We start from the raw sequence: 24,297 nt of genomic DNA on the forward strand, positions 1-24,297 counted from the left end.
ATCATAAAATAAACATCATGTCATCATTTACTTACCCTCTGTACCACTTTAGTAGTTCTGCACAACACAGAAAAAGATATTTTGAATGTCTCAGTGTTTTTTTTTTTTTTTTTTTTTGTCCATACAATGAAAATCAATGGGCAAATCAATGTGCTTTGGACTCTAACACACAAAACATATTTTGTTACACTCTGGTTGGTCTTAAATTGTTAATTTATCCAAAAATAAAAATTCTGTCATTAATTACTCACCCTCACATTGTTACAAACATGTAAAATCTTCTTCATCTTCGGGAACACAAATGAATGTATTTTTGATGAAATCCGAGAGCTTTCTGACCCTGCATAGACAGCAACGCAACTACCAAGTTCAAGGCCTAGAAAGGTAGTAAGGACATTGTTAAAATAGTCCATATGACATCTGGTGGTTCAACTGTAATGTTATAAAGATACAAGAATACTGTTTGTGCGCAAAGAATTTTTTTAAAACAAGTATTTAAAAAAAAATAAAAATAAAATAACATTTTTGAAAATCAAAATGCTAATTTTTTATTCAACAATTTTTTCTCTTCCGTGCCAGTCTTCGACACGCTTTCATGACAGTGCTCTCATGAACGCACACTGAAGACTGACATGGAAAAGAGGAAATTATTGAATAAAAATTTAGCATTTTGATTTTCAAAAATGTTATTTTAACTAATTATTTTTTTAAATACTTGTTTACTGTAGTGTAACGATATTGTCAATATCGTGGTATCGCGATAGCAAAACTCTCGATATTATCGTGGTCATATGACGATATGAATCGATAGGGCTTCCGGGCAAATAAGTGTACTTATTATTTTGGGCTTGTTTTGGGCTTATTATTTTTATTATTATGCTCTGGCACACTATCTGTCAAATGAACTAAATCCGAAAGCACAATATGGCTTAATCCCTTCATCAAGTCTGTTTTCGCTGCGCGTTGGGCCAGTTTGTCTTCGGTGAAACTGCGATGCTTTTACAATTGCGTTGATTCGGTTGTTACACATTGATTAATTTCTTTATTTCAGGATTATCAGTATAAATTAATACACTGACAAATAAAGTAAATTCTAACTCAAACTGGAGATTTTACTGGGGCACAGCAGATTTTTACTGGGGCATGTGCTGTTATTATTATTATATTCTAATTTATTTGGCTTCCTAAAACACCAGTGTGAATGTAATTTAGACTGAGATAGTACACCACAAATAAAAAGAGCGTTAAGTCCTCTTTCAGGTACAAATCGTTTTTTTTTTCTGACTTAAGTTTTCTTAGTTAAGAACATAGGTTGGCACTCTTAATTTTGAACTAGATAGAATAATTTAACTTTGAAATACCTACAAAATATTTTAACTTCCAAAACTTTCATTTTTTTCAAGTCATCAATTTTGTCAGTCTTTTTTTATATATCTCAATAATATAATATTGTGGACTTCATATTGTGATATTATCGTATTGTGAGATTTTGATATCATTACATCCCTATTTTTATAATATTTGGGCCCGGTTTCACAGACAGGGCTTAGACTAAGCCAGGATTAGCCCATAGTTCAATTAGGACATGTAAGTTATTTTTTATAAACATGCTTAGAAAAAAAAAAAAAAAAACATTACTGGTGAGCATCTTTGGACAAAAACCTTTGGGACAAAGGCACTGATATATTTGTAGATCAGTCAGTGCAAGTTTCTTTCAGTTGAAACAGCTCAGACTTACAGTTTAGTCTAAGATTAGACTTAAGCCTTGCCTGTGAAACCGGGGGGTTGTAGTATTTTATATAGACATAAATGCTGCACAATTTTAAGGCAAATATTATCTAGTACCATGAAAAATACAAAATATTAATAAATATTGCATTTAAAAGTTGAATAAAGTACATTTGACCACTGAGGGTGAGTAAATGATTTTTGAATTTGAATTTATTTGAATTTTCATCCCTTTTATGCAAAATAATACCTACACGCGACACCAAAATTTGAACTTTGCGAATGTATAGCATAAATGTTTATTTTTTTTAAATACATTTTATTTATCATCAAATACAGAACACTGGATCATCATTTGATAACATTGCCATTTATATAATCTTTAGTACTGTCATTCTTAATAACACATCAGTAAAACTGTAGGAGAGAGAGGATGTGGGCTGATGATGGGTGTCATGGGGAGACTACTGGACATTTACGTACTGGTGAAAGGAGGTAAGGCAGCTGTTGGAGCACTATAGAGGAGGTGATGTCCCATCAGCCTCTGCGTTATGACCTCACGCCCTCACCGACCATTTATTTCCTATGGCTACACCTGAAAGCATAATGTGATGTGTATGAAATATGGACCTTTGCTTTTAGGGTTGGGGTTGCTGTTTTAATACACACAGTGTTTGAAATAGCAACATCTGAATGAAAACACTAAATACAGTACATACATCAAGCACATTTTTTTTTGTATGCTTGTAACAATTGAATGACATTACATGCGCTATATACAAATATTATTTTCCTTAATTTATGCATCCATCTCCACATTAACAAAAAAGGACAGTTTTGTCTGCAATGATTTAGTATACTACAATATAAAAAAAAACCCAATGGAGGCATTAAATAATATGATAAGTAGTGATTTTCTTCAAGCCCATGCATAAAAGTGTACATTTATGCATTCTGTTGTAGTTAGGTTGTCTACTGTAACTAAAACATATCTTACATAGAAGCATTAACGGTTTCATTATGATTATCGCTGACATGCCAACCTTTAAACAACAATATCAGAGTGAGAGATAAAAACTGACATTAAAAAGACTACAAAAAAAGAAAGGATGATAACAGATAACAGCATATAAAATTATTCAGCTTCAACTGAAACAGCGATAACATGTTCTGAGGTATGTGACAGACTTAATGCAGGGAAAACTGACTCATAATACCACAAAGTACTGATATTATTATCACCAAAACATTTTTCATTCATCTTTTTTTCTTCTCCCACGGATTAGAACATAATTCAGCCATTCTGAATGTGAAATTAGAGCTCAATGTGAGACAGAAATGTGTTTGACCATATTAGCCATCTAATTCCTGGTCGGGTAACGGTAAATGAAGTCTAATAAGACTGACTTTTTCTTTTAAACAAAATCGACTCACTGAACAACACACCTCTCATCCGAAGTTCATTTCAAAACAGCCATTTCTGATTTCCTATTAGCAAATATTCTTCAGAAGCTAAAACTCACACCACAAAACCGTTGCGTTTTGTAATCAAGTTGTGAAGAAAGTTCCCTTCGACTATTTGAAATCCAACAGCCCCAAACCGGAACAAATGTTGGTAAAACAACTACTTGATAAAGCTCGACCAACTTCAGAGACCCTCTGAGGTTTGCCTTTAAAGATCAGAAAGACACAAGAGGTGCAAAGTGACTTCCTTTACTTGCTGCTTTTCTTGTAAAGAACACGGTTCATAAACCGTACACCCTTCTGAAACCGGTTTGTGGATGGTTTTAAATGTTACAGAGGTCACTGGGGAACAGGAAGGATGTGCTAAATCAGAGTAAAGCGCTAGCAGAGATAATGCTAGTGCAATATGAAACAATATTAAAATCTCAAGCTCATGTTTGATCAAGGGAAAAATAGCAAGTGGTTTCACACGAAACATTGATAAACTATTTTGCGTTGGACAAAAAACAAACTTTAGTCAATACAACACTGTGGTAGGTTAAAACAGCAACCCTAGGTAACCTTGAAAACTCACAACCACTCAAAAGGAGCTTTATAAACACACATAAATGGTTTTGATGTAATATACTGTAAATACTTCTTCCGAAATGTCTTGTAATGCATCATACTGTCATAAGATATGACTGAGAGCAGCTTCTCACTGGTTTTTGTCGATAAACGTTAAAGGGTGCAAATGTCGGCAATGTATCGCTCTCAGAAAGTCATGTAAACATGTAACATGTTTGATAAATGCAACGCCCGACGAGCTTTAGCAAAATGAGGCAGTGGTGGGGAAAGGCAATGACACTGATGCAGCATGTGTGGTCAGACAAACACAGCATCGTAGACAGTACTGAGTAAGATGGAAGTCTTCAAGACAGGTTACGAAATAGTGGGTAAAAAATTAAAGTGACCAAACTCGATTAAAAGGAAGAAAACTGTTACAAGTATGAAATATTTGTATAACATACGTATATATACAAAACCTCACATTATTTTGTGAACTGACTGTAATTTAGTGTAGCAGTTACGTTTGTTTGTAAACCGTCCGTAGTTCAGTCAAATGCAAGCGAGCTTTTCGCCTAACAAACGAAGACGACTTAGAGCTACAGTCTTCCGGAAGTTGCTTTAGAACCAGCACAAACCTATAAAAATCTAAATCTGACTTAATAGTTGTGAAATGCAAATCAATATCGCATAGTTGCTTGAGGTCTAGGCAACTCATTGCTGGTAAGCGTCGTGTCAATAATAACTTCACAGTATATCTTGGACTTATAGTTCTACCTTACATGGGAGAGGGGTTAATAATAATAATAATAATAAAATAACTAACTAGATATGTCATAGCAGCAGTTGTTTTTCTTTTCTTTACCCTTTTTTTAAAACTAATCTCTTTTCTGGAGACCCTGTTGTTTCAGCTTCATGCTGTTGTTCAGGATTGGCACAGAAGAATAGTATAAATTAAATAGTTTGGCCTCTGCATGAAGTACATGTACATTAAAAAACATAAAAGAAAGAAACATATAAATAACATAAAAAAAACATTTGGCAATGTTGACAGTTTTCTTTTGCAATGGATATTTTCCATTCCAAATTTTGATCACTTTTGTTTTGTATAAAACACACACAAATACATGGATGAGCTACGGTAATATTCATCTATGTATGTAACTATTAACATCCCTATTATGTTATATAATAAGACTTCGTTTGTGTTTTCTCTGCTTCAGCTTTCAGCTCTCATTAAAGTGATTGTAGTGTCTGTTGCGTTTGAGATAAACATAAAAGGTGCAAATCCTCTCCACAGGAACACGACCAAAACAAAACAACAACAACAAAAAAAAAACGAAGAACGTCCAGGCTGAGAGAGGCAAACAGCAGAGATGGTCTCTACGTTTGACGCCAACTGAGCGTGAAAGACAATCCCATGATGTGATAGGGTGCTGCAAACTTTCAGTACACCTGAAGGTGTTTCCTACTTGGTTTTTCTCTCTTCTGTCACCTCATTTCAAGCCAGATGGCTGTTGTATTGGTGAAGTTGGTATGCTCACAGGGATTCAGTGAGTGTCTGGATAAATCAGAGGTAGTTTCAAGGCCACACTGTTTTCTTTGAAAAGAGAAAATGGCAAAAATGGCCGAACTTTCTGGCACTCTGAGAAGAGGACAGTTTGCCTTCTGTATGCATGTATGTTTTGTTACACAGAACTCCGAATTCAGTCCTGGGAAGAAATACAATACATTTAAGAACTGTGCAACAGACACACTGACAAAAAGACAGTAAAAGAGAGAAAAGACAAAGAGAAAGTATAAGAGAGAGAAACGCAGAGGCTGTGTCCGAAACCGAAGGCAGCTGCCATGGATTTGTCTAAAGGGACCACCTTCCAAAACACCAAACACCACATCTTATCTAGAACAAGTTCAAGTAAAATTTAGATATAATCAAATATTTAGTGACGACAATAGATGCTTTTCTTCCATTGGGATGAACGGTTTTAACAACAATAAAGAATGGCCCAGAATTCTCAGCAAGATTAGCTAATTGCAGGCTTGTTGCGATAACACCGGTTACATCACTTCCCACCGCGGCACCGCCCCCACCGTCGTTTTGATTTTTTTTAAAATAAAAATCATTTAGTTCAGTTAGAGAACAGACAGTACAATTATAAACTGAACACGGCTGCTTAATACAGTGTGCCGAACAAAAGATCAGCGACATAGTCGAGTTGACGAGTGAGGTGAGAAAGGCAAGACATTGGCGAAAGAATTCGTTTTGAAACGAAATACAAAAGCGGCTGTTTTAAAAATATTTTGGATTTTAAGAGGCCTGTCAACCTGCCATTTATCTAAAAAGGTGATATTGGAAGTTCACTGTAAGAATATTAGTTTCTTATTTATTTGTTTCCACTGTGTTTGCTGATTTACTGTTTTTTTATCATTAAAATTTGTAGATGTTATTTGTTATTTTATATTAGGCCTATACCATGGGGTATTCGTTTTGTTAAAGGAGAAGTTCACTTCCAGAAAAAAATTTACAGATAATTTACTGAAGAAATAACTTTCTTTCTTCGGTCGTAAAGAAATTACATTTTTTGAGGAAAACATTTCAGGTTTTCTCTCCATATAGTGGACTTCTATGGTGCCTGCGAGTTTCAATTTCTAAAATGTAGTTTAAATGCAGCTTCAAACGGCTCTAAACGATCTCAGCCGAGGAAGAAGGGTCTTATCTAGCGAAACGATCGACCATCTTCTAAACTGGTTAGATAATCTTTTTACCTTCGCATCCCTACCTAACTGTGCTGAACCGTGCTGACTGAAAGCGTGAAGTGACGTTGCCACATCAGCATCCCAGTGGAAAACGAAACCATATTTGTGCCCGGATCGGTACATAAAATAATTTTTGCCCCATGATTTACTCACCCTCAAGCCATTCTGGATGTGTATGACTTTCTTTTTTCAGACAAATACAATCAGAGTTATATTAAAAAACGTTCTGGCTTTTCCATGCTTTATAATGGCAGTGAATGGGTGTTGATATTTTGAAGTTCAATAAAGTGCGTCCATCCATCATTAAAAAAAGTGCTCCACACGGCTCCGGGGGTTAATAAAAGCCTTCTCAAGTGAATTAAAGCATTTGTGTAAGAAAAATATCCATATTTAAAACTTTATAAACCGTAATCTCTAGTTTCCGCTTTTTCGAAAGAGTGTGGCGTTCCAGCAGATGACGTAGGATGTTGGCGCAATGTAAGAATATGCTAGTCTTGCAAGTACCAAGTTTTGTTTATAGCAAAGGAAAAACAGTTTCCTCTCAGCTTATATAGGAATCCTCTGACATTCTTTTTTTTTTAAAAATACAAATCCTTGTTTTGTACTTTGAATTTGTGACCGGTGTTTGCTGTGTCCTCTGCACTTCCGCATTCATCACTGTCTACGTCCTACATCATCGTGAACATGTGTATGACTTTCCATTAAATTCAAATCCATTAAATATGGATATTTTTCTTACACAAATGCATTGGTTTGCTTCAGAAGGCCTTTACCAACCCCTGGAGCTCTGTGGAGCACTTTTTATGATAGATGGATGCACTTTACTGAACTTTACAATCTCAACACCCATTCACTGCCATTATAAAGCTTTGAAGAGCCAGGACATTTTGTAATACAACTCTGACTGTATTTAACTGAAAGAAGAAAGTCATTTACACCTAGAATGGCTTGAGGGTGAGTAAATCATGGGGTTATTTTTATTTTTGAGTGAACTATCCCTTCAAGCAGCAAGAGCGGTTTGGCCCGATGGTGGGAAAGTAGCTAACATAATTTCTGTGTAGAAATGTAAACTTACGTTTTTAAAAACATCTAATCTCTTTATCAGATGTCATTTTATGTTTGACCACCAAACGGAGCACACAGGAGATATAAGTAATGATTGTTCATTTAAGACAAACAAATGAAAGGCAAACACTGCATTTGGATGTGCCTTGTTGCCCTCGGACCTTACTGCCAGCAAAAGTGCGTTTTTCAAGTTTCGGACACAGCTTGAATGAGGGCGAAGTATACTATGAGAGTGTCACACTATGCATCGGTTTCCTGCCCTACCTCTGACAGCTTCTGGGTGGATGTACATAATCTCTCTCTCACGCTATATGTGTGTGCATTTTGTGCAGTCTATTCCTAAAGGTTTCCGTCCATCTCGTCTCACCATTTCAAGCAATCTCAGTTCTCGAGTGCTTCGGCGCACACCATACTCGGGTAAAGCTGCTGCTGGGTAGGCAGAGGGTCTTGGCAGGGAGTCTGAATGGGGTTCCTTTCCTCGCCGTCGCTGTCCGTGCTGCCTTGACTGTCCAGACGAGGTGACGAGTGGTGCGGATACAGGGAGCTCACAGGCAGGTGGCTCTGAAGAGGGTCCTCGTCCGAACTGAGGTAATCACCTTCTGCAGACGCTGGGCTTTCCAAACACAGGTCCTGATAAACGCCACCACCAGTATTTTGGAACTTGGAAGGCTGTCCACGCAGCTGCCTGATCTAAAATATTTAAGAGAAGAGAGTTGACTATCCCTATACTTTGGCAAACATTCTTAAAAACACAGCTCTGAAGAAAAGAATTTTACCAATGCTGGATTAGTGCCTGTCTAGTAGATGGACAAGCATATTAGGGCCCTATGAAATGTTTTACTTTCTTCCAAATTCAGTTTGAATTTTTTCCAAATTTGTTTTTTCCATTTTAATTTTTCTGGATTTCATATTTCTTTGTTTTAATTTTTTTTAGACTCTGTTTTAATTAGTGTTGCCAAGTCTGTGGTTTTCGTGCTAAATTGGGCTACTTTTATGCTGGTGCTGTGGGATGTTTTTTAAAAAGCAGGTTGGTGCAAAAAAACCCATCCTCGGAGGGGAACATCCTGGAAGCAGGTTTTAACCCCCCAGAATGCGACTGGGCTAGTTTTGGCTATTAATGGGCTACTTTTGAGTAGCACTTGGGCTGGTTTTGTTACACATACTTGGCAACCCTAGTTTTAATGGTTAAGTAAAAAATATTAATCAAAAACATGTCTAATTAATTGAAATCATGAAACCTACACAGTTTAACATGAATTTATTAATGGTTTAACAAAAAGTACATTTTTAAGGCCCTATGAAATCTATGAATTCTACTTTCTCCCAAATTCAGTTTTAATTTTTTCCAAATTCTGTTTGAAATTTTCTGGATTCCATTTTTTCCCTGTTCTAATTTTTTAGACTCTGTTTTAATTAGTGTTGCCAAGTCTGTGGTTTTCGTGCTAAAGTGGGCTACTTTTATGCTGGTGCTGTGGGATGTTTTTTAGATTAAATAAAAAATATTAATCAAAAAGCATGTCTAATTAATTGAAATCAAGAAACTTACACAATTTAACAGCAATTTATTAATGGTTTAACAAAAAGTAATTTTTTAAGGCCCTATGAAATCTGTTCTACTTTCTCTCAAATTCAGTTTTAATTTTTTCCAGATTCCATTTGAATTTTTCTGGATTCCATTTTTTCCCTGTTTTAATTTTTTAGACTCTGTTTTAATTAGTGTTGGCAAGTCTGTGGTTTTTCGTGCTAAAGTGGGCTACTTTTATGCTGGTGCTGTGGGATGTTTTTTTAGATTAAATAAAAAATATAATCAAAAAGCATGTCTAATTAATTGAAATCATGAAACACAATTTAACAGCAATTTATTAATGGTTTAACAAAAAGTACATTTTTAAGGCCCTATGAAATCTGTTCAACTTTCTCCCAAATTCAGTTTTAATTTTTTCTAAATTCCGTTTGTATTTTTCTGGATTCCATTTTTTCCCAGTTTTAATTTTTTTAGACTCCGTTTAAATCAGGGTTGCCAAGTCTGTGGTTTTCGTGCTAAAGTGTTGCCAAGTCTAAATTGGGCTACTTTTATGCTGGTGCTGTGGGATGTTTTTTAGATTAAATAAAAAATATTAATCAAAAAGCATGTCTAATTAATTGAAATCATGAAACTTTATTAATGGTTTAACAAAAAGTACATATTTAAGGCCCTAGGAAAGCTGTTTTACTTTTCTAACCCTCAAATTTAGTTTTATTTTACCAAATTCTGTGTTTTCCATTTATTCTCTGGATTCTATTTTAATGTTTTTATTTAATTTTACATTTTAATTTATTCTTATTGTATTTACTGATTTTTCAGAAATTATTTTTTGGGTAAATAAATTCTGGTAAATAATTTTTCTGGTAAATTTTCTTTAAAAGTTTCAATCAAATTTCAATCCTACATACAATACAGACACTGATGCACAAATGTGGATTTGTTCTAGCTGTCTAAAATATATGAAAATAATAAACTAGTCTTATAAACATCATTATTTAGCTAAAACAGTAAAACTGGCTTGCTCCGTTGTCCAAAATGGCAGGTCTTGAGCATCACTCCTACATCAAGAGATAATAGATGCTGACAATAATAATTAAATACTAATGACATTTAAAAGGAAGCAAGCTTTCATATTATGTAGTGACAGTGAGATTAGGTACAAGTTCCTCCAATTTATAAAGAAAATAAAATAGAAAACCACAGTTCCAGAGTCATTTCCAGAACTAGGATTCCAAAAATTGATTACAAATATTCTTGGCATCAAATTTCTTTAGTTTATTGTAGATTCTAAAATGTAAACACTAACATTAAAGGCACACTACATTTACCTGAATAAATCATAATTTTTTCACTTGAATTGTCAAAGTAATTCTACTAAACTGCCTGCAACAGGTTGGTTGGTTTGTTATGTTTCCATAGCAACATACCAACATATGTTTCCATAGCAATGATAAGTGGTTATCATTAAAATGCGTTAATGTAAAATTTAAGCACTGAATATTACAGAAGTTTGAGCAAAGTATAAACATGCACTGTGGCTGAAATCAATTTGTCAATCTTATTTCTGTGTTAAATACACTGTGGTTTCGATTAATTGATTAAGAAGTGTTTTTACTGAGACTATGATGTTAGACAGATTATTTGGTAGCAAATAAGAATATAGTGGAAAAAGGGTTTAAAAAAAAAAATCAATGTTACAAAAATAATTCACAGATCATCTGATAAAAGTTTGCACTGAAAGTAAGAAATGATAAAAGTATGTATGTAGTAAGAATGCAAGAATTTTATCGGTTTAATTTATTTATCTATTTTATTTACCTACAACTAACTACAAGGCTGTTTTTGATATTTAATTTTTGTGGCATCATTTGTATGTTTAATCTGCATGTGCACTGTGTGTGAATCATGTAGACAGTGGATTTTCTTGCGTGACAGAAATGGACCACAATTTTTTGCTCTCATTTCAGATCTTCCCTTCTGAGTCAGTGAGCACAAGTGAGTATGTTTGCGTGTGTGTGTGTCTTAACATTCGTGAGAGCCTAAAACAGGTATTATGCTAAAATCTCAGATCTGAAACGTCATGGGTTTCCCAATAAGTGCTTTAGCAATTTGTAAGTGTGGGAGTGGGAGGGGCTGTGGTTAACCAATGGAAAAGCTTCCTGAGACAATCATCTACACAAGCCCCACCTCTCACTTCCTCTGTCTGGTTGATCTCGTTTCAGCCAAAACCACAGAGCAAAAAGTCAGTGCACAGCACTTCCGAATTAGGACATCACCGAGATTTTTAAAAGTACTGTTGATGAAACATTTACAAATCGTAATGAAAAACACATTAAATGCTGAAATACTGAAAAGAAGAATGTCCATTTACACAAGTACAAAGATATATTATATATTATATAAATGAAATATATATATATATATATATATATACACACATATATATATATAATAGAAAAAATATTTGATTAAATGTAAATATATAAATATATATAGAAAGAGAAAAAAATATATGTATATATGTAAATAGAAATAAAAATATATAGATACACACACACACACACACACACACATATATATATATATATATATATATTTTTTGAAGAGTTTATTTGCAAAAACAGATTTTTTTTAATGGTTTAAGCTTCTTTTACAGCTGTATATTTTTCATTATTTTTACTTTTCATTTCATTTTTACTGGAATGCACAATGAAAAACATGATTTTTAAAAACTGTTGAAAATGTTTTGCAAATAAACTATTCATATATATATATATATATATATATATATATATATATATATATATATATATATATATTTTTTTTTTTTTAAATGTATTTATGTATTTATTTTCTTTTACTTTTTTATGTGAAGTTACTATTTGAACATTTATTTATTTATTTATTTTAGAATTTGATTAAATGTTAATATATAAATATATATAGAAAGAGAAAAAATATATGTATATATGTAAACAGAAATATAAATTATATATATATATATATATATATTTATGTATATTTATATATATGTGAATAGATATGAAATAATATATATATATATATATATATATATATATAATAGAAAAAAATATTTGATTAAATGTAAATATATAAATATATATAGAAAGAGAAAAAAATATATGTATATATGTAAATAGAAATAAAAATATATAGGTACACAGACACACACGCACACACACACACATACATATATATATATATATATATATATATATATATATTTTGAAGAGTTTATTTGCAAAAACAGATAGCTTTTTTTACAGCTGTTTCATTATTTTTACTTTTCACTTCATTTTTACTGGAATGCACAATGAAAAAACATGATTTTTAAAAACTGTTGAAAACGTTTTGCAAATAAACTATTCATATATATATATATATACATATATATATATATATATATATATATTTTAAATGTATTTATGTATTTATTTTCTTTTACTTTTTTATGTGAAATTATTATTTTAAATATTTATTAAACCAAAAATAGATATAAATATGACATTTATTTATTTATTTATTTTTTTTAATAATTTGATAATTTGATTAATTAACTTGCATATCATGTGAAATTTCCATCAGTTGATATAATATATCACAACTCCTCATAATTCTTTGGTAAATGAAAAATTAGCTAGTTAGTACAAATACATATAAGACAACATTGAGACATTCACTCATATAAAATATTTACTAATAAAATATTAAATATTTATGAAAAATATCAATTATTTTATACTGTTATAAAATAAAAACAAAAAATCCTCTAAAAGTTACCATAATTCTATGTTATACGAAATTAGGAGCCTCTTCAAGTTGTTGTTTTGTTTTGATCAGAAATTATCCAAAATCTTTGGCACTACTGAACATATGGCGACCTGATTTTGTGGGGGAATATGAGCACATGTAAAACGCTGATGTAAAATCTGTCCTTTGAAAGCGCCCACAATGCATCTCCACTCAACTGATTACAGTAACCATGAAACTGGAGCATAATCACTTCGCATTTGTATGTAAACACTGACACAAGCAAAGAAATCGAGCGAGAGGAAACGTGAGTGGTGATGACAAAATCAAAACGAAAAGAGGCATGAAAACGAGAGACGAGACACAGAGTGATACATGAACAGAGAGGTGAAAGGGAGGGAAATAAATACAAGAGAAAGAGAATGTCAACACACTCTCACACCCCCTGTCACGAAAGGTTTCTCTATAAATGAGCAAGATCATCACATGAAGTGCGTGAGATCGAGCTGTGACTGGGTGCGTGGGTAAGCACCGCAGTATCAAACCATCAAAGCCGTCTGTGTGTGTGTGAGGGCATATGGGGGGAATGGGGAAAAAGATTTTCGAGTGGTTTTTATTGTGGTTAGGGAGGGTCCCAAATGCCAAGAAAAGCACTACAATACCACTTTAAAATGCACAGATAACCGCTCAGAGCGTACCAACAGAAATGGTGGCAAAGTTCGAACACACAGACTTAGAAAACATATAAAAGAGCCATACTAACAGCAATAAATGGCAATTTAAGCAGAAGAGAAACAAGGTTTGTGTAGTAACTGTAATGGACTTTCTTCTGATGGCAGATTATGATGCAAATGCAAAGATTGTGACAGATAGCAGCTGAACTTGCACACTAGTGCATGTACATGTATGTTTCTTTGTGATAGCCTCACCTCGCTCTTGAGTTCGGCGATCTGCTGTCTCAGTTCAGTTATATACTGTCTGGAGTCTGAGTGATTCAGCTGGCCTTGGATCAAACCCTCCTCTTTCTGCAGGCAATACATACACACGCTTACACTTAATTACACTGATATAATGCAGGGCTCTACGCTTACTTTTCTTTTCTTCACAGTCAAAATTTTGAATATAGAAATATGAAATGATTTAAATAACTCAAAAGATACTTTAAAAATGAAATTAAAACTGCCAGTAGGTGGTGGCAATCAATGATTTAATTACTGAATCATTCATTCATTTGATTCGTTTGAACGGCTGATTCATTCAGGAATAAAGCAAGTGACTGTCTTTATGAATGGGAAATTGAATCATTGACTCACTAGATTAATTTGAAAACGCATGTTCATTCATAAACTAAACAACGCTGTGTTTGAATGGAGATGCGCAGCGGCTCAGTTGTGACTTGTTTTAAACTATTTTTGATGATGAAACAGAGCAAAATCAGACAAGAGTGTTTTAGTCAGACAATGTAAGTCACTTATTATTAACTTCTTGTTTATTTAACTGTTGTATTAAATCATTATCTCATTTACCATCTCCTTTAAAAATCATTAAAAGCTGTCACTCGTCTTAGTTCATCGCAATCTCACAAAGTTCCATTATAATCAACGAAGCTCTCTACACTGCACAATGAATCTCTTATTTACACGCTCTCTACACTTTGTTTATGAAAGGATTCGTCAGATATGTCTGTGATACGTATGTGTTTGAAGCTCCCCTCAGCGCAAACACAAATATGCTGATCGGGTCAGTTGCACTGGTGGTCCTAAATATTTTTTAATAGTCGCACGCAGTAGTTTTTAGTCGCAAATGCGACTGAAATGGTCACGCTGTAGAGCCCTGTAATGGCTGTTCTGAAGTTTTATGAACTTGTTAAATAGACATGAATAATGTCGCAATGGCCTGTATATCCCACCTGTATTTCTAGCTCGGCAATCTTTTGCCGGAGTTCAGCCATTGCGGCCATGCTGTCAGCTTCTCTTAGACGGACCGCCATCACCTCCTCTTTGCTCTAAAAGAAAAACAGCAAAATTATTTTTTTTTTAATTTTTAATATTATATTTAGTTTTTTCAAAGCTATTTCTGAAAAAGTTCTACGTTCCAATTCATGCATTCATTTATAAATGTAAGTTTCGTTGTAGTCTTACTATGTCTATTTACTAGGGATTCACTGATATTAAAATTCTGGCAATAATTATTTGTCTACGTCTGAGGTGTGACAAAAGATAAACTGCATATATATAAGTAAATAAAAAATAAAGCATTAAAAACTAAGATCAATCATTTTAAATGCTACAAATTAATTTAGGCATCACAGCTATAAAAAGTAAAGATGTTCATTTTTGGACATGATTTTCTTATTACATATTTCGTGATTTTTTTAGACATTAAAAAAAAAAATCATTCTAAAGTAGAAAAAATGAAATGATATTTTCTTGTAAAACACACTGTAACTGTACAATACTTCTTTTATTTTTATAAGTAAATAAAATTAGCATGTACAATTAAATATTCAAAATCATCCAATAACGCAAAAAAAAACTGATATGGCAGTAATATATGACGCATCCCATTTACTGTTTATCTCATTGATTATTCAGTTATCTGTTCTTCCTGTTTTGTATGACTGTGAATGCCCGCACCTTGCAGTCAGACTCGGCCATCTTTCTCTTCATTTCGTTGAGCTGGCTTTGTAGTGTTTTGTTGTGAGAAAGAGCGTTCTGCAGTCTCTCCTGCAGGCTGGCACTTTCTTGCTCATGTCTGACAACTAGTTTACAGTTGATCTGGTTCTATGGAAAAGTGTGAGGAGGTTAAGTGTGTCAGTTTGGTCCCTTCATCCTTTGAAGAAAACAACAAGGGCAAACATACTAACGCATCATGATTTTTGAAGTTTTATGTACAAATAAGTATGAATGAAAAATAAGTATTACAAATTCCATATATGGGCCAGGGTTATTACAGTTTACTATTACCATAAAAAAAGAAATTTCATTACTCAAAATAAGACAAAACTGAAAATAACAAATAAAAAAAAAAAAAAATGAAATGTATTTTCATTCAGCTAGTTGATAAGGAAACATTTCCCAATTTTGTTTAGTTTCAGTATTAAAATAACTAAAAATAAATTAAAATGAATAAATCAAAATAATAAATACTATATTAAATCTATTTATTTATGTATATAACAGGTATTTCTGGTCCTTGATTCTGATTGCCCAAATCCGCTATAATGTTATAATAATTATATTAACATATATATTAATATATATAACATATATTAATATGTTTTTGTGTCACGGAATGTAGTTGTAAAAGTTTTTTTTAGGCGAGAGAGTACTTATTTAGACTTTAAATATGCGGTTTGGTAATAAAGATAACGTCTATTTGAAAATTTGCTTTGATGTTTTTAGAGATGTGAGCTCCAGGGTGTCAGTGGACATTCAGCACTCATGAACCTGCTGAGAGCAGCTTTACCTCGATCAGCTCTTCTGGAATCTGATGTTTCTATAGTGGTTAAACATGAGATATAAATCGTTTTGGGTAAATCTGATGGGCAGTCTTTGGTCTCATTAATCAATTATTTGTTCCAGAGCAAATAGTTTTGGCTATAGAGGGCAAAATCTCCTTATGTTATATTTTATGTCAATTTAATGCTTTATATCAGAACACTGCCTTTGTACTTTTGACTAAACTGCCTTGCAACTTTTATGATGGCTGTTGTTGTTTATTAAATATTATTATTCAATAAATATGGCTGTATCTCAACTTGTGTGATATTGCTCATATATATATATATAACACATATTTGACCCTCGATCACAAAACCTATAATGGTCCATTTTTTGAAACTGAGATTTAATATATATGCAATTTCCATTGATATATGGTTTGTTAGGATAGGACAACTATTTGAAAATCTGGAATCTGAGGCTATTGTTTGGCTATTGTTACAAATATACCCGTGCTCCTTATGACAAAATAACACTGATACAGGCATTGTAGTTCTAACCTGGCTCTCCAGCTGCAGGTTTTTAAGTTTGACCTCTTTGAGCTCAGCTTGACCCTGAGCCTCTCGCAGTCTCAGACTCATCAGCTTGTCCTGTAGCTCATTCAGTGCATTCTTTTTAGGAGACTCTTTCCAGTGACCTCCTCCTCCACGAGACGTATGATGCTGTGATAGAAAATAAGATATGTAAAGAATTCGATTTGTGGGTCCAACAAAGTATCTTGCCGCAGCAAGGAATTTTATCGATCCTTTTGTCCCCTATAGAAATTCACATTTTTATGAATGCCAAAACACTTGAGTTAGGTAGACTTGTGGAGAGATTCTGCACCTGCCAGCAGTGGTTGAGATCAGTAACGGCCTCTTGCATCTCTCTAAAGGAGCGTAGAGTCTCCTGCTCTCTCAGTTTCACCAGCTTCAGCTCCTCCTGCAGCTGAGCTACATTGATTTCATCAGGCAAAGAGCTGTTCCTCTACGACACACAGACAACATTCTATGTTCTACACTTCAGTATCATATATTAAAAGCTTTAGAAAATAGTTGTCTACAATTAAAAACAAACAATTTCACCTGTGTATGTGCACAAGGCATATCTAGATCATTTTTACTGAACACACCTTTTCCAGATCGAGCACTTTGTCCTGCATTTCCTTCAAAGCACCGAGTAGTTCAGCCTCCTGTAGACGAGACTGTTCTAACTGAGTCTGCAGCCCACTCACAAACTCCTCTGTATACTGCAGACAGAGAAACAAAATGGATTGAAACACTGATGACTGCAGAGTAGGTTATAATGGCTGCCATTACATCACATTCTCTTATAAACAGAGTGTAACAGATATAAGGATTCTGCACACACACACACACACTGGTGACATTCCATAGTTACAATGGTTTTTATACTGTAAAAAACAAATTTCTATCCCCTTACCCTATCCCTACCCCCTATTTTCTGCTATTTTAGATTTTAAAGCTTCATTTTGTATGATTTAGAAGCTTTCTTGCTCATGGGGACCTCAAAAATTGCTGGTATTTCTATCCTTGTGGGGGCCCATAATGTAGGGAATACCAGGTAGACACACTCACACTGGTTTCCATGTTTTATGGGGACATTTCATAGGCGTGATGGTTTTTCTATTGTACAAACAGTATTTTCTATCCCTTTACCCCAAGCCTACCCCTCACACGAAACTTTCTGCTATTTTAGATCTTCAAAAAGCTTCATTTTGTATCATTTATAAGCTTGTTTCCTCATGGGGACCAAAAAAATGTCTCCAAAAGGTCACAAATTACTAATGTTACAATACTTGTGGGAGTCCCCATTTTGTCCCTATAATGTAGAGAACATCTGATGCACACACACACACACACACACACACAAAAATAAAGCTAAACTGTAGGCATTTCTTCACAGGATACAGCAGTTTCTTGAAGTAGAAATAATTTAATCCACAGTTTATCAACAGATTTTTAACAATAAACCTTTCATAACAGTCCTAACATGAGCTCCAACAACCTAAAAAGAGATCATCCTTGGTAGAAATCCTGAAAACCAAACTATCAATCAGAAGTAACTGTTTCCAAAGAAAACAAGAATCATGCCAAAAGAGCTCACCAGTGTCCTTCTGTTCCTGTGTAGCATGTTAAATGCTTTAAATTGTAAATTACATAATCCAGACACCCTTTTTATGCTCTTAAACTACTTATTTATTTGAATATTGTCCTCAAAAGTTTAATACTTGTATTTTAATATCCTTATTAATATACCTTATTCCTGTGATGCAAAGCTACATTTTCCACCGGCCATTACTCCAGTCTTAAGTGTCACATGATCCTTCAAAAATCATTCTACTATGCTGATTTATTATCAATGTTGGCAACACTTGAGCTGCCAAATATTTTTGGAACCTGTAATATTTTTTTCAGGATTCTTTGATGAATAAAAAGTTAAAAGAACAGCATTTATTCACAATAGTACTTTACTATTACTTTTTATCAATTTAACACATCCTTGCTGAATAAAAGTATTAATTTCTTTCAAATTTCTTTTCAATTCCTTTCTGACCCCAAACCTTTGAACGGTAATTTATATATTTTTATATTTTGCCATACATTTAAAATGCATTTTATACTTAAAATCAAAGACTAGAAGTCAACAATTTCATATTGTACAGGCAAATACATCTTATACAACATGGGAAGTTTAACGGGAAATGAATATACAGTATTGTAGGCTTTTTGTAATGTTTATCTCGCAGATGATATTAAAAAAAAAAAGATTATTTAAAATAAAAAAATGAAAAAAAGAAAAATTCTGAACCCAAGAATTCTATTTCAGTCCATTCTATATTTTGTGCCATTTTTGCTTGTTAACTATTAAGAATTTAAAGTTAGACTAATTAAACTATATTACTTGGTGGAAGATTGTTACAGTAAAAGTTTATTGGTTTATTGAACATTGGTGTTACTAATATCACTGTTGCCACCATTCTATTAAAGTAACAAGGCAGATGTCAGTGCCCAAAAACAGCCCTTGCCATGATAAAATGACTGCAACTTAGTAGGGCTTTAGACCCTTACATCATAAAATAACAATTTCAGCTTCTTTTGTATTTCCAAATAATTTTCAGATTATGTACGAAAAATGAGCAGTCATACTGTAAGTGTCTACTCATAGCAACAGATGTGCTTCTGGAAATTTATTTAGTTAATTTTAGCATTATCTATCACTGAAGTAGCAGTGTTGATGTGACTGTGCTTGTGCTGTGTACTGTGTGCATATACTGTGGCCTACCAGAGGGGGCTGTGGCCTGCCCTGGAGACTTGTGTGAAGACTAGTTCCCACGGACTTTTACTTCTGTTTTTCTTACCTCCCTCCATGCTTTCCAGTCACTTCATCATACCCGTATTACTCAGATGTTTCAATCACAAAGACATTTGCTCATTCTACCTCTGTGTACTTGAAAAGTGTTAGCACAAGGACTGGACTTTTAGCTAAAAACCAAATGCTTCCTTTCCAGTTAGCAGAGCAAGTGGAAATTTCACAAGAGAACACAAGGACTGCCAGAAATCCAGACTCTGCTTATGACATTTCAACGAAAGCTTAATTGAAATTGAAACGGTACAGGTCAATATGTATATATATGCGTGTGTGCATGTGTTTTAAAAGAGGATGTGAAATGCAGGCCACAAATAACATTTCATATCAACCACAGTGAGCCCCTTTGCTCTAGGTAATGAAACCAGATTCATCAGATTTAGGTCGAATGAGTAGCATAAATACTCACCCTTACTACTACTAAATCCCTGTCAGATCTACCAGTGTTTATTTTATTTTATTTTACAAGAAATGATAATAATAAAGAAATGTACAACTCAATTCAAAAACGTTTTTAAAAGAAGCGATGAATGAGTATTTCGATTTGCGTGTCTGAAACGCAGCTCAGTAGCAAAGGTCTCTTTTGCTTCTTCTTGCGGTTGAATGGTTTAAAATCACTTGAATGTTGAAATCGGCAAGACTTAGAAATGCTTGCATCAGTTTACGTTGGTTAAACTTGAACCAGTTTTAAGCCGTTTAACCCCATAGCTACAAGTAACACAAAAGGTTGACACATGGTACACTAGTTTTGTTGACATCAGCACCGCTATGGGACGATGGACAATTCTGAGTTTAACACAGGAAAATACACATGACCAGAGAGTGCTGCTCTGAGTGTGAAACATGTCACAGGGTCACAGTTCACACTCAACATGACACACACCACACCCCGACGACATCTCACACATGCCATTCACACTAAAACGAAAAAACTAAAAATTCTGAAATTCCCTGGTCTGCTAGATATTGATGCTTTAGCATCCACTCTTTTAACTTGTGAGGATGAAGAAAGAATTTAAATTATAATGATGGGTTCAAACAGTCAACTTGTTACTAACAGTCATTTTCATAAATCTTACCAGAAATTAATTTCTGACCTGCCAGTGACCCAGTTCAGGGTAATTCTGCCATGCGTAAGCTCATCTTTTGACTAAGAACAGCCTGCAGCCATGCATACAGCAAACATGATGGTGGTTTAAAAAAAATAAAAACATGTTTATGACATGTGACTTTGCTCAGTTTTCTGGTAAACTGCATGATCTTACAATGAGAATCTTTCATCATAATTAACTGCTTTGTTACTTACAATTTAACAGTAATAGTAGGTACCTTCAAAAGAATGCAGTCAAACTGATTTTCAGCTAGTAATAAACTTTTTTGTTGTTTTTGGTCAAGGGATGTGATTGTTCTGTCTGTTTCACACTGCACACATAAGCAGTGATAAAGCATAACTGGAAGAACCGGCCTGCTTTGCAGAGCTTTCACACTGATAGTGTTTCAGAGCTTACTGGGTTCCTACATTGATTATTTCATTGAATAACAGCCATAAATTATAAAACAGTTAATGTAAACAGCTTAAATCATCTATATTCAATCAGACTTGCTGAACAGAATGTGCTTTTTGTGTCTTTGTGGCACATGTGCCACATGCAGTGGCAGACATCTTTTTCAAACGATGGGTGAACGGTTTACTCCAGCCATTTAATGTAGTTTCATAAAAGCCTTTATTTAAAAAGACTGTTAATACAAAGGTTTTCTTGGCATTTTAGCAATATTTTCTGCTGAGGTCAGCCAGAGGCTGAGTTAGACTAACATTGTCCGTCATTTTGGCGGACAGGGTTGTAAAAATTCCGTCATAATCTATTATTGCCTGTCATTTCTAATTTTCATATTTTAATTATTAGAACACATTTGTTTTTATTTTTGTTCACATTTTCATTTTTAATAACAAACCTACAGGACGATATACACTGCCCTCCAAAAATTTGGAAAGTTTAGAAATGTGGGGTTTTGGACAATATTGTGATAATTTTGCACTGATAAGGGACAACACAAACTACGAATGCATTTTATTACATTAACAGTTTATACATAGAAAAAAAAATTATTTTCGATTCCTCAAAATATCCACAATTAGCAGCTATTACAGCTTCAGCATAATCTGGGGCTAAATTCATTGTATTCTAAACTTAATTGGCAATCAGTTGTTGAAGCTATTAAGGTGTGCTGACCCAAACATCTTTTAAAAACCTGGGTCAAGTTTAAACCAGTAACCAGGCATCACAGCTGGCAAAGAGGCATGTCTGACTTTAACATGTATATATTGCCATTATTATGTAATCAAAATGAAAATTATTATTGCTGGACTTCAATGATAATGTCAAGTTACTTTAATGTATTTGCACCAAAACATGATAAGGATTTATGCTGATATCGTCCAAAACCACACTTTGCCAGGGGTGTTTCCAAACTTTCGGAGGGCAGTGTAGGTTAAGGGTTTATTAATGAGATGAACAGATGAGACTGTGTAACTTTTCATGTTCAACACCTCAGCCTGCAGTGACAGTGATTTTAATATATTCTCATTTTTATAAACCAGTATCAATTCATAAATCCTAGTCGATCTTTTGGTCTATGCTGTTTTCCCTTGACGAATTAATAGTAAATACTGTGCCTCCCATCCAATAAACTGCAATAGGCTAAGCTTTGTGTTACTTTTGATATGAAACAAAGTTTTAGATTTCAAATTCTATCCATTTCATTAGGAAACTCCAGCACTAAATACCGTTCTGGCGCTCTTTAATGTGTCGTGATAGATCGTAGCTTCTGGTTACTCGCCTGTGCGTAATCAAACGCATAGCAAAACATTCGTGACAGTTTTATTTTTGTTCTGGATCCTGTGCTCTGCTGCTACACTGGCGTGCACTCGCCACTAACTGGACAGGGGTGGGAACAGTTAGAAGTTACAATAGATCACCCTCAGCGTAATCTGTCAAAGTGACGGCCGGCCTGCAGATTTTTCCATCACTGATAAGAAAAATTGGTTAACGCGACCTCTGAGGTCAGCCGAGTGCAGCAGAAATAGTCTCCCAGCTTGTAGCTACGCATCTGCTGTTACCTTGTGTTGCTGAAGTTCACGTATGGTGTCTTGCGCCTTCTCCAGACTCTCACTGGCTGTGTAACACTGTTGCCGAACCACAGCCAGTTCGCGCTTGATAACATAGTTCTCCTCGGCCTCCTGGGCTCGAGTCACCTGACCCTGAAAGAAAAGAAAAGGTGTAAGTTTCTTCTCGGGAGATTTGACTGTTAACTTGCAGTTAAGGGGAGATAAGAATGGCATTCCAATCAAAGTAATGAGAGGGGCTACATGCAATGATACATCTGCATCATAAAACCAAAGAAGAAATCTGATTGATTCAAGAACCAAAGGAATCCCACTGAATTTTGATGAATTATATGATAATGTCACCAGACCTAATACAGAACCTTGATGCACACCTATGCTTCCGCATCCCACATGCAAGGCTAAACTGTCGGCAGAGAGTGTCAGGGTTAACTTTCATCTGGAGTACCTCTTAGACTTTGTTACAGCCATACAGACAAATGAGCTGTCAAGGCAGTGATGAGAAACACAGAAAAACAAATAACCACTTTTCATGCAACAGGCCCATTCTCAGAATTGTGTGGAGGAGGCAGTGCAGGGGAAGGAAATAGTGGATTATAGGAAGAAGGTCGAAGAGAAGAAGCATATGATTGAGTAATGAGAGGAGGAAAGACAGAAGGGATTCGTTAGCAGCTGGCTTGACAGTACTGTACCTGAATCAACCTGTCTGCCAAAGCAGCACTCTCCTACAACACCAGAAGAAAAGAGGAAGAAAAGGAGAAAAAAGGGTACAGAGAAAAGAAAGAAAAGAAAAATATGTACAAGAAAGAACAGGGTGAAAGGGAAGGAAATAATGGATAAGCAAAAAAGGTGTTGAAAAACAAACACAGACATGAAGAGAAGAAAAAGGGAACATTTTTTAAAGTGGGGTAGGAAAAACATCAAGTGGTAAAGGATTGTAGTATAAAACATATAAAATTGAAAGTAACAGAATGAGTGTGTGTTTGGTAAAAAAGTTGCGGGGGAAGTAATTTCAACAGAAGAGGGCAGAGATAAAAAAAGGAGATGAGACTTTAAATATTTTACCATTACGAAAGAGGCAATACAGCTGAGCCTCTGTACAGATCTACATGCTCTAAAATTTGACATGACTCACATAATAAAGATACTTAGACTGTTTACTCAAACACAAAATAATCAGGGGTCAAGCATATTGCTTAGAAGAAACCATCTCACTTTTTCCAGTGTCTCAATCCTCTGCTTCAGTAGTCTATTTTCTGTACGTAGTCTCTGTTAAAATGAAAGGGAGAAAATAATTTCAATATATTTTTATTTAAAAAGCAAATGATATTTAAAAAATAAGAAAAAAGCCATGTTTTTTATTGTATTATTTTATTTTATTTTATTTTATTAAAATTACCAAAAATGTTGAATACTTTAATATATTTATAAGTAAATGATGAAGA

The 24,297-nt window shown here is 34.1% G+C and overlaps 1 protein-coding gene across 5 annotated transcripts in view; it reads right to left on the reverse strand.

Moving 5' to 3' along the window:
* The window catches only part of evi5l (ecotropic viral integration site 5 like), a 54,940-nt gene that overhangs the window by 5,385 nt on the left and 25,258 nt on the right, over positions 1 to 24,297 (reverse strand). The window contains exons 8-18 of one of the 5 annotated variants that reach the window (XR_007827478.1): positions 24,068 to 24,121; positions 23,545 to 23,577; positions 22,847 to 22,987; positions 17,471 to 17,587; positions 17,185 to 17,325; positions 16,860 to 17,021; positions 15,493 to 15,639; positions 14,766 to 14,861; positions 13,786 to 13,881; positions 7,825 to 8,250; positions 1,997 to 5,450 (exon numbers count right to left, since the gene is read on the reverse strand). Coding sequence is in view for 4 of the 5 variants with exons in the window: in XM_051106665.1 (XP_050962622.1) it covers positions 7,942 to 8,250; positions 13,786 to 13,881; positions 14,766 to 14,861; positions 15,493 to 15,639; positions 16,860 to 17,021; positions 17,185 to 17,325; positions 17,471 to 17,587; positions 22,847 to 22,987; positions 23,545 to 23,577; positions 24,068 to 24,121 (1,296 nt within the window). In the remaining variant the exon portion in view is untranslated. Of the gene's footprint in view, positions 1 to 1,996; positions 5,451 to 7,396; positions 8,251 to 13,785; positions 13,882 to 14,765; positions 14,862 to 15,492; positions 15,640 to 16,859; positions 17,022 to 17,184; positions 17,326 to 17,470; positions 17,588 to 22,846; positions 22,988 to 23,544; positions 23,578 to 24,067; positions 24,122 to 24,297 lie in introns of those variants that run through there. The other 4 variants (XM_051106665.1, XM_051106686.1, XM_051106677.1 and 1 more) reach the window with 4 other exon arrangements.

Source organism: Labeo rohita, chromosome 1 (genome assembly GCF_022985175.1).
Source record: "Labeo rohita strain BAU-BD-2019 chromosome 1, IGBB_LRoh.1.0, whole genome shotgun sequence".
Classification (NCBI taxonomy): Eukaryota; Metazoa; Chordata; class Actinopteri; order Cypriniformes; family Cyprinidae; genus Labeo; species Labeo rohita.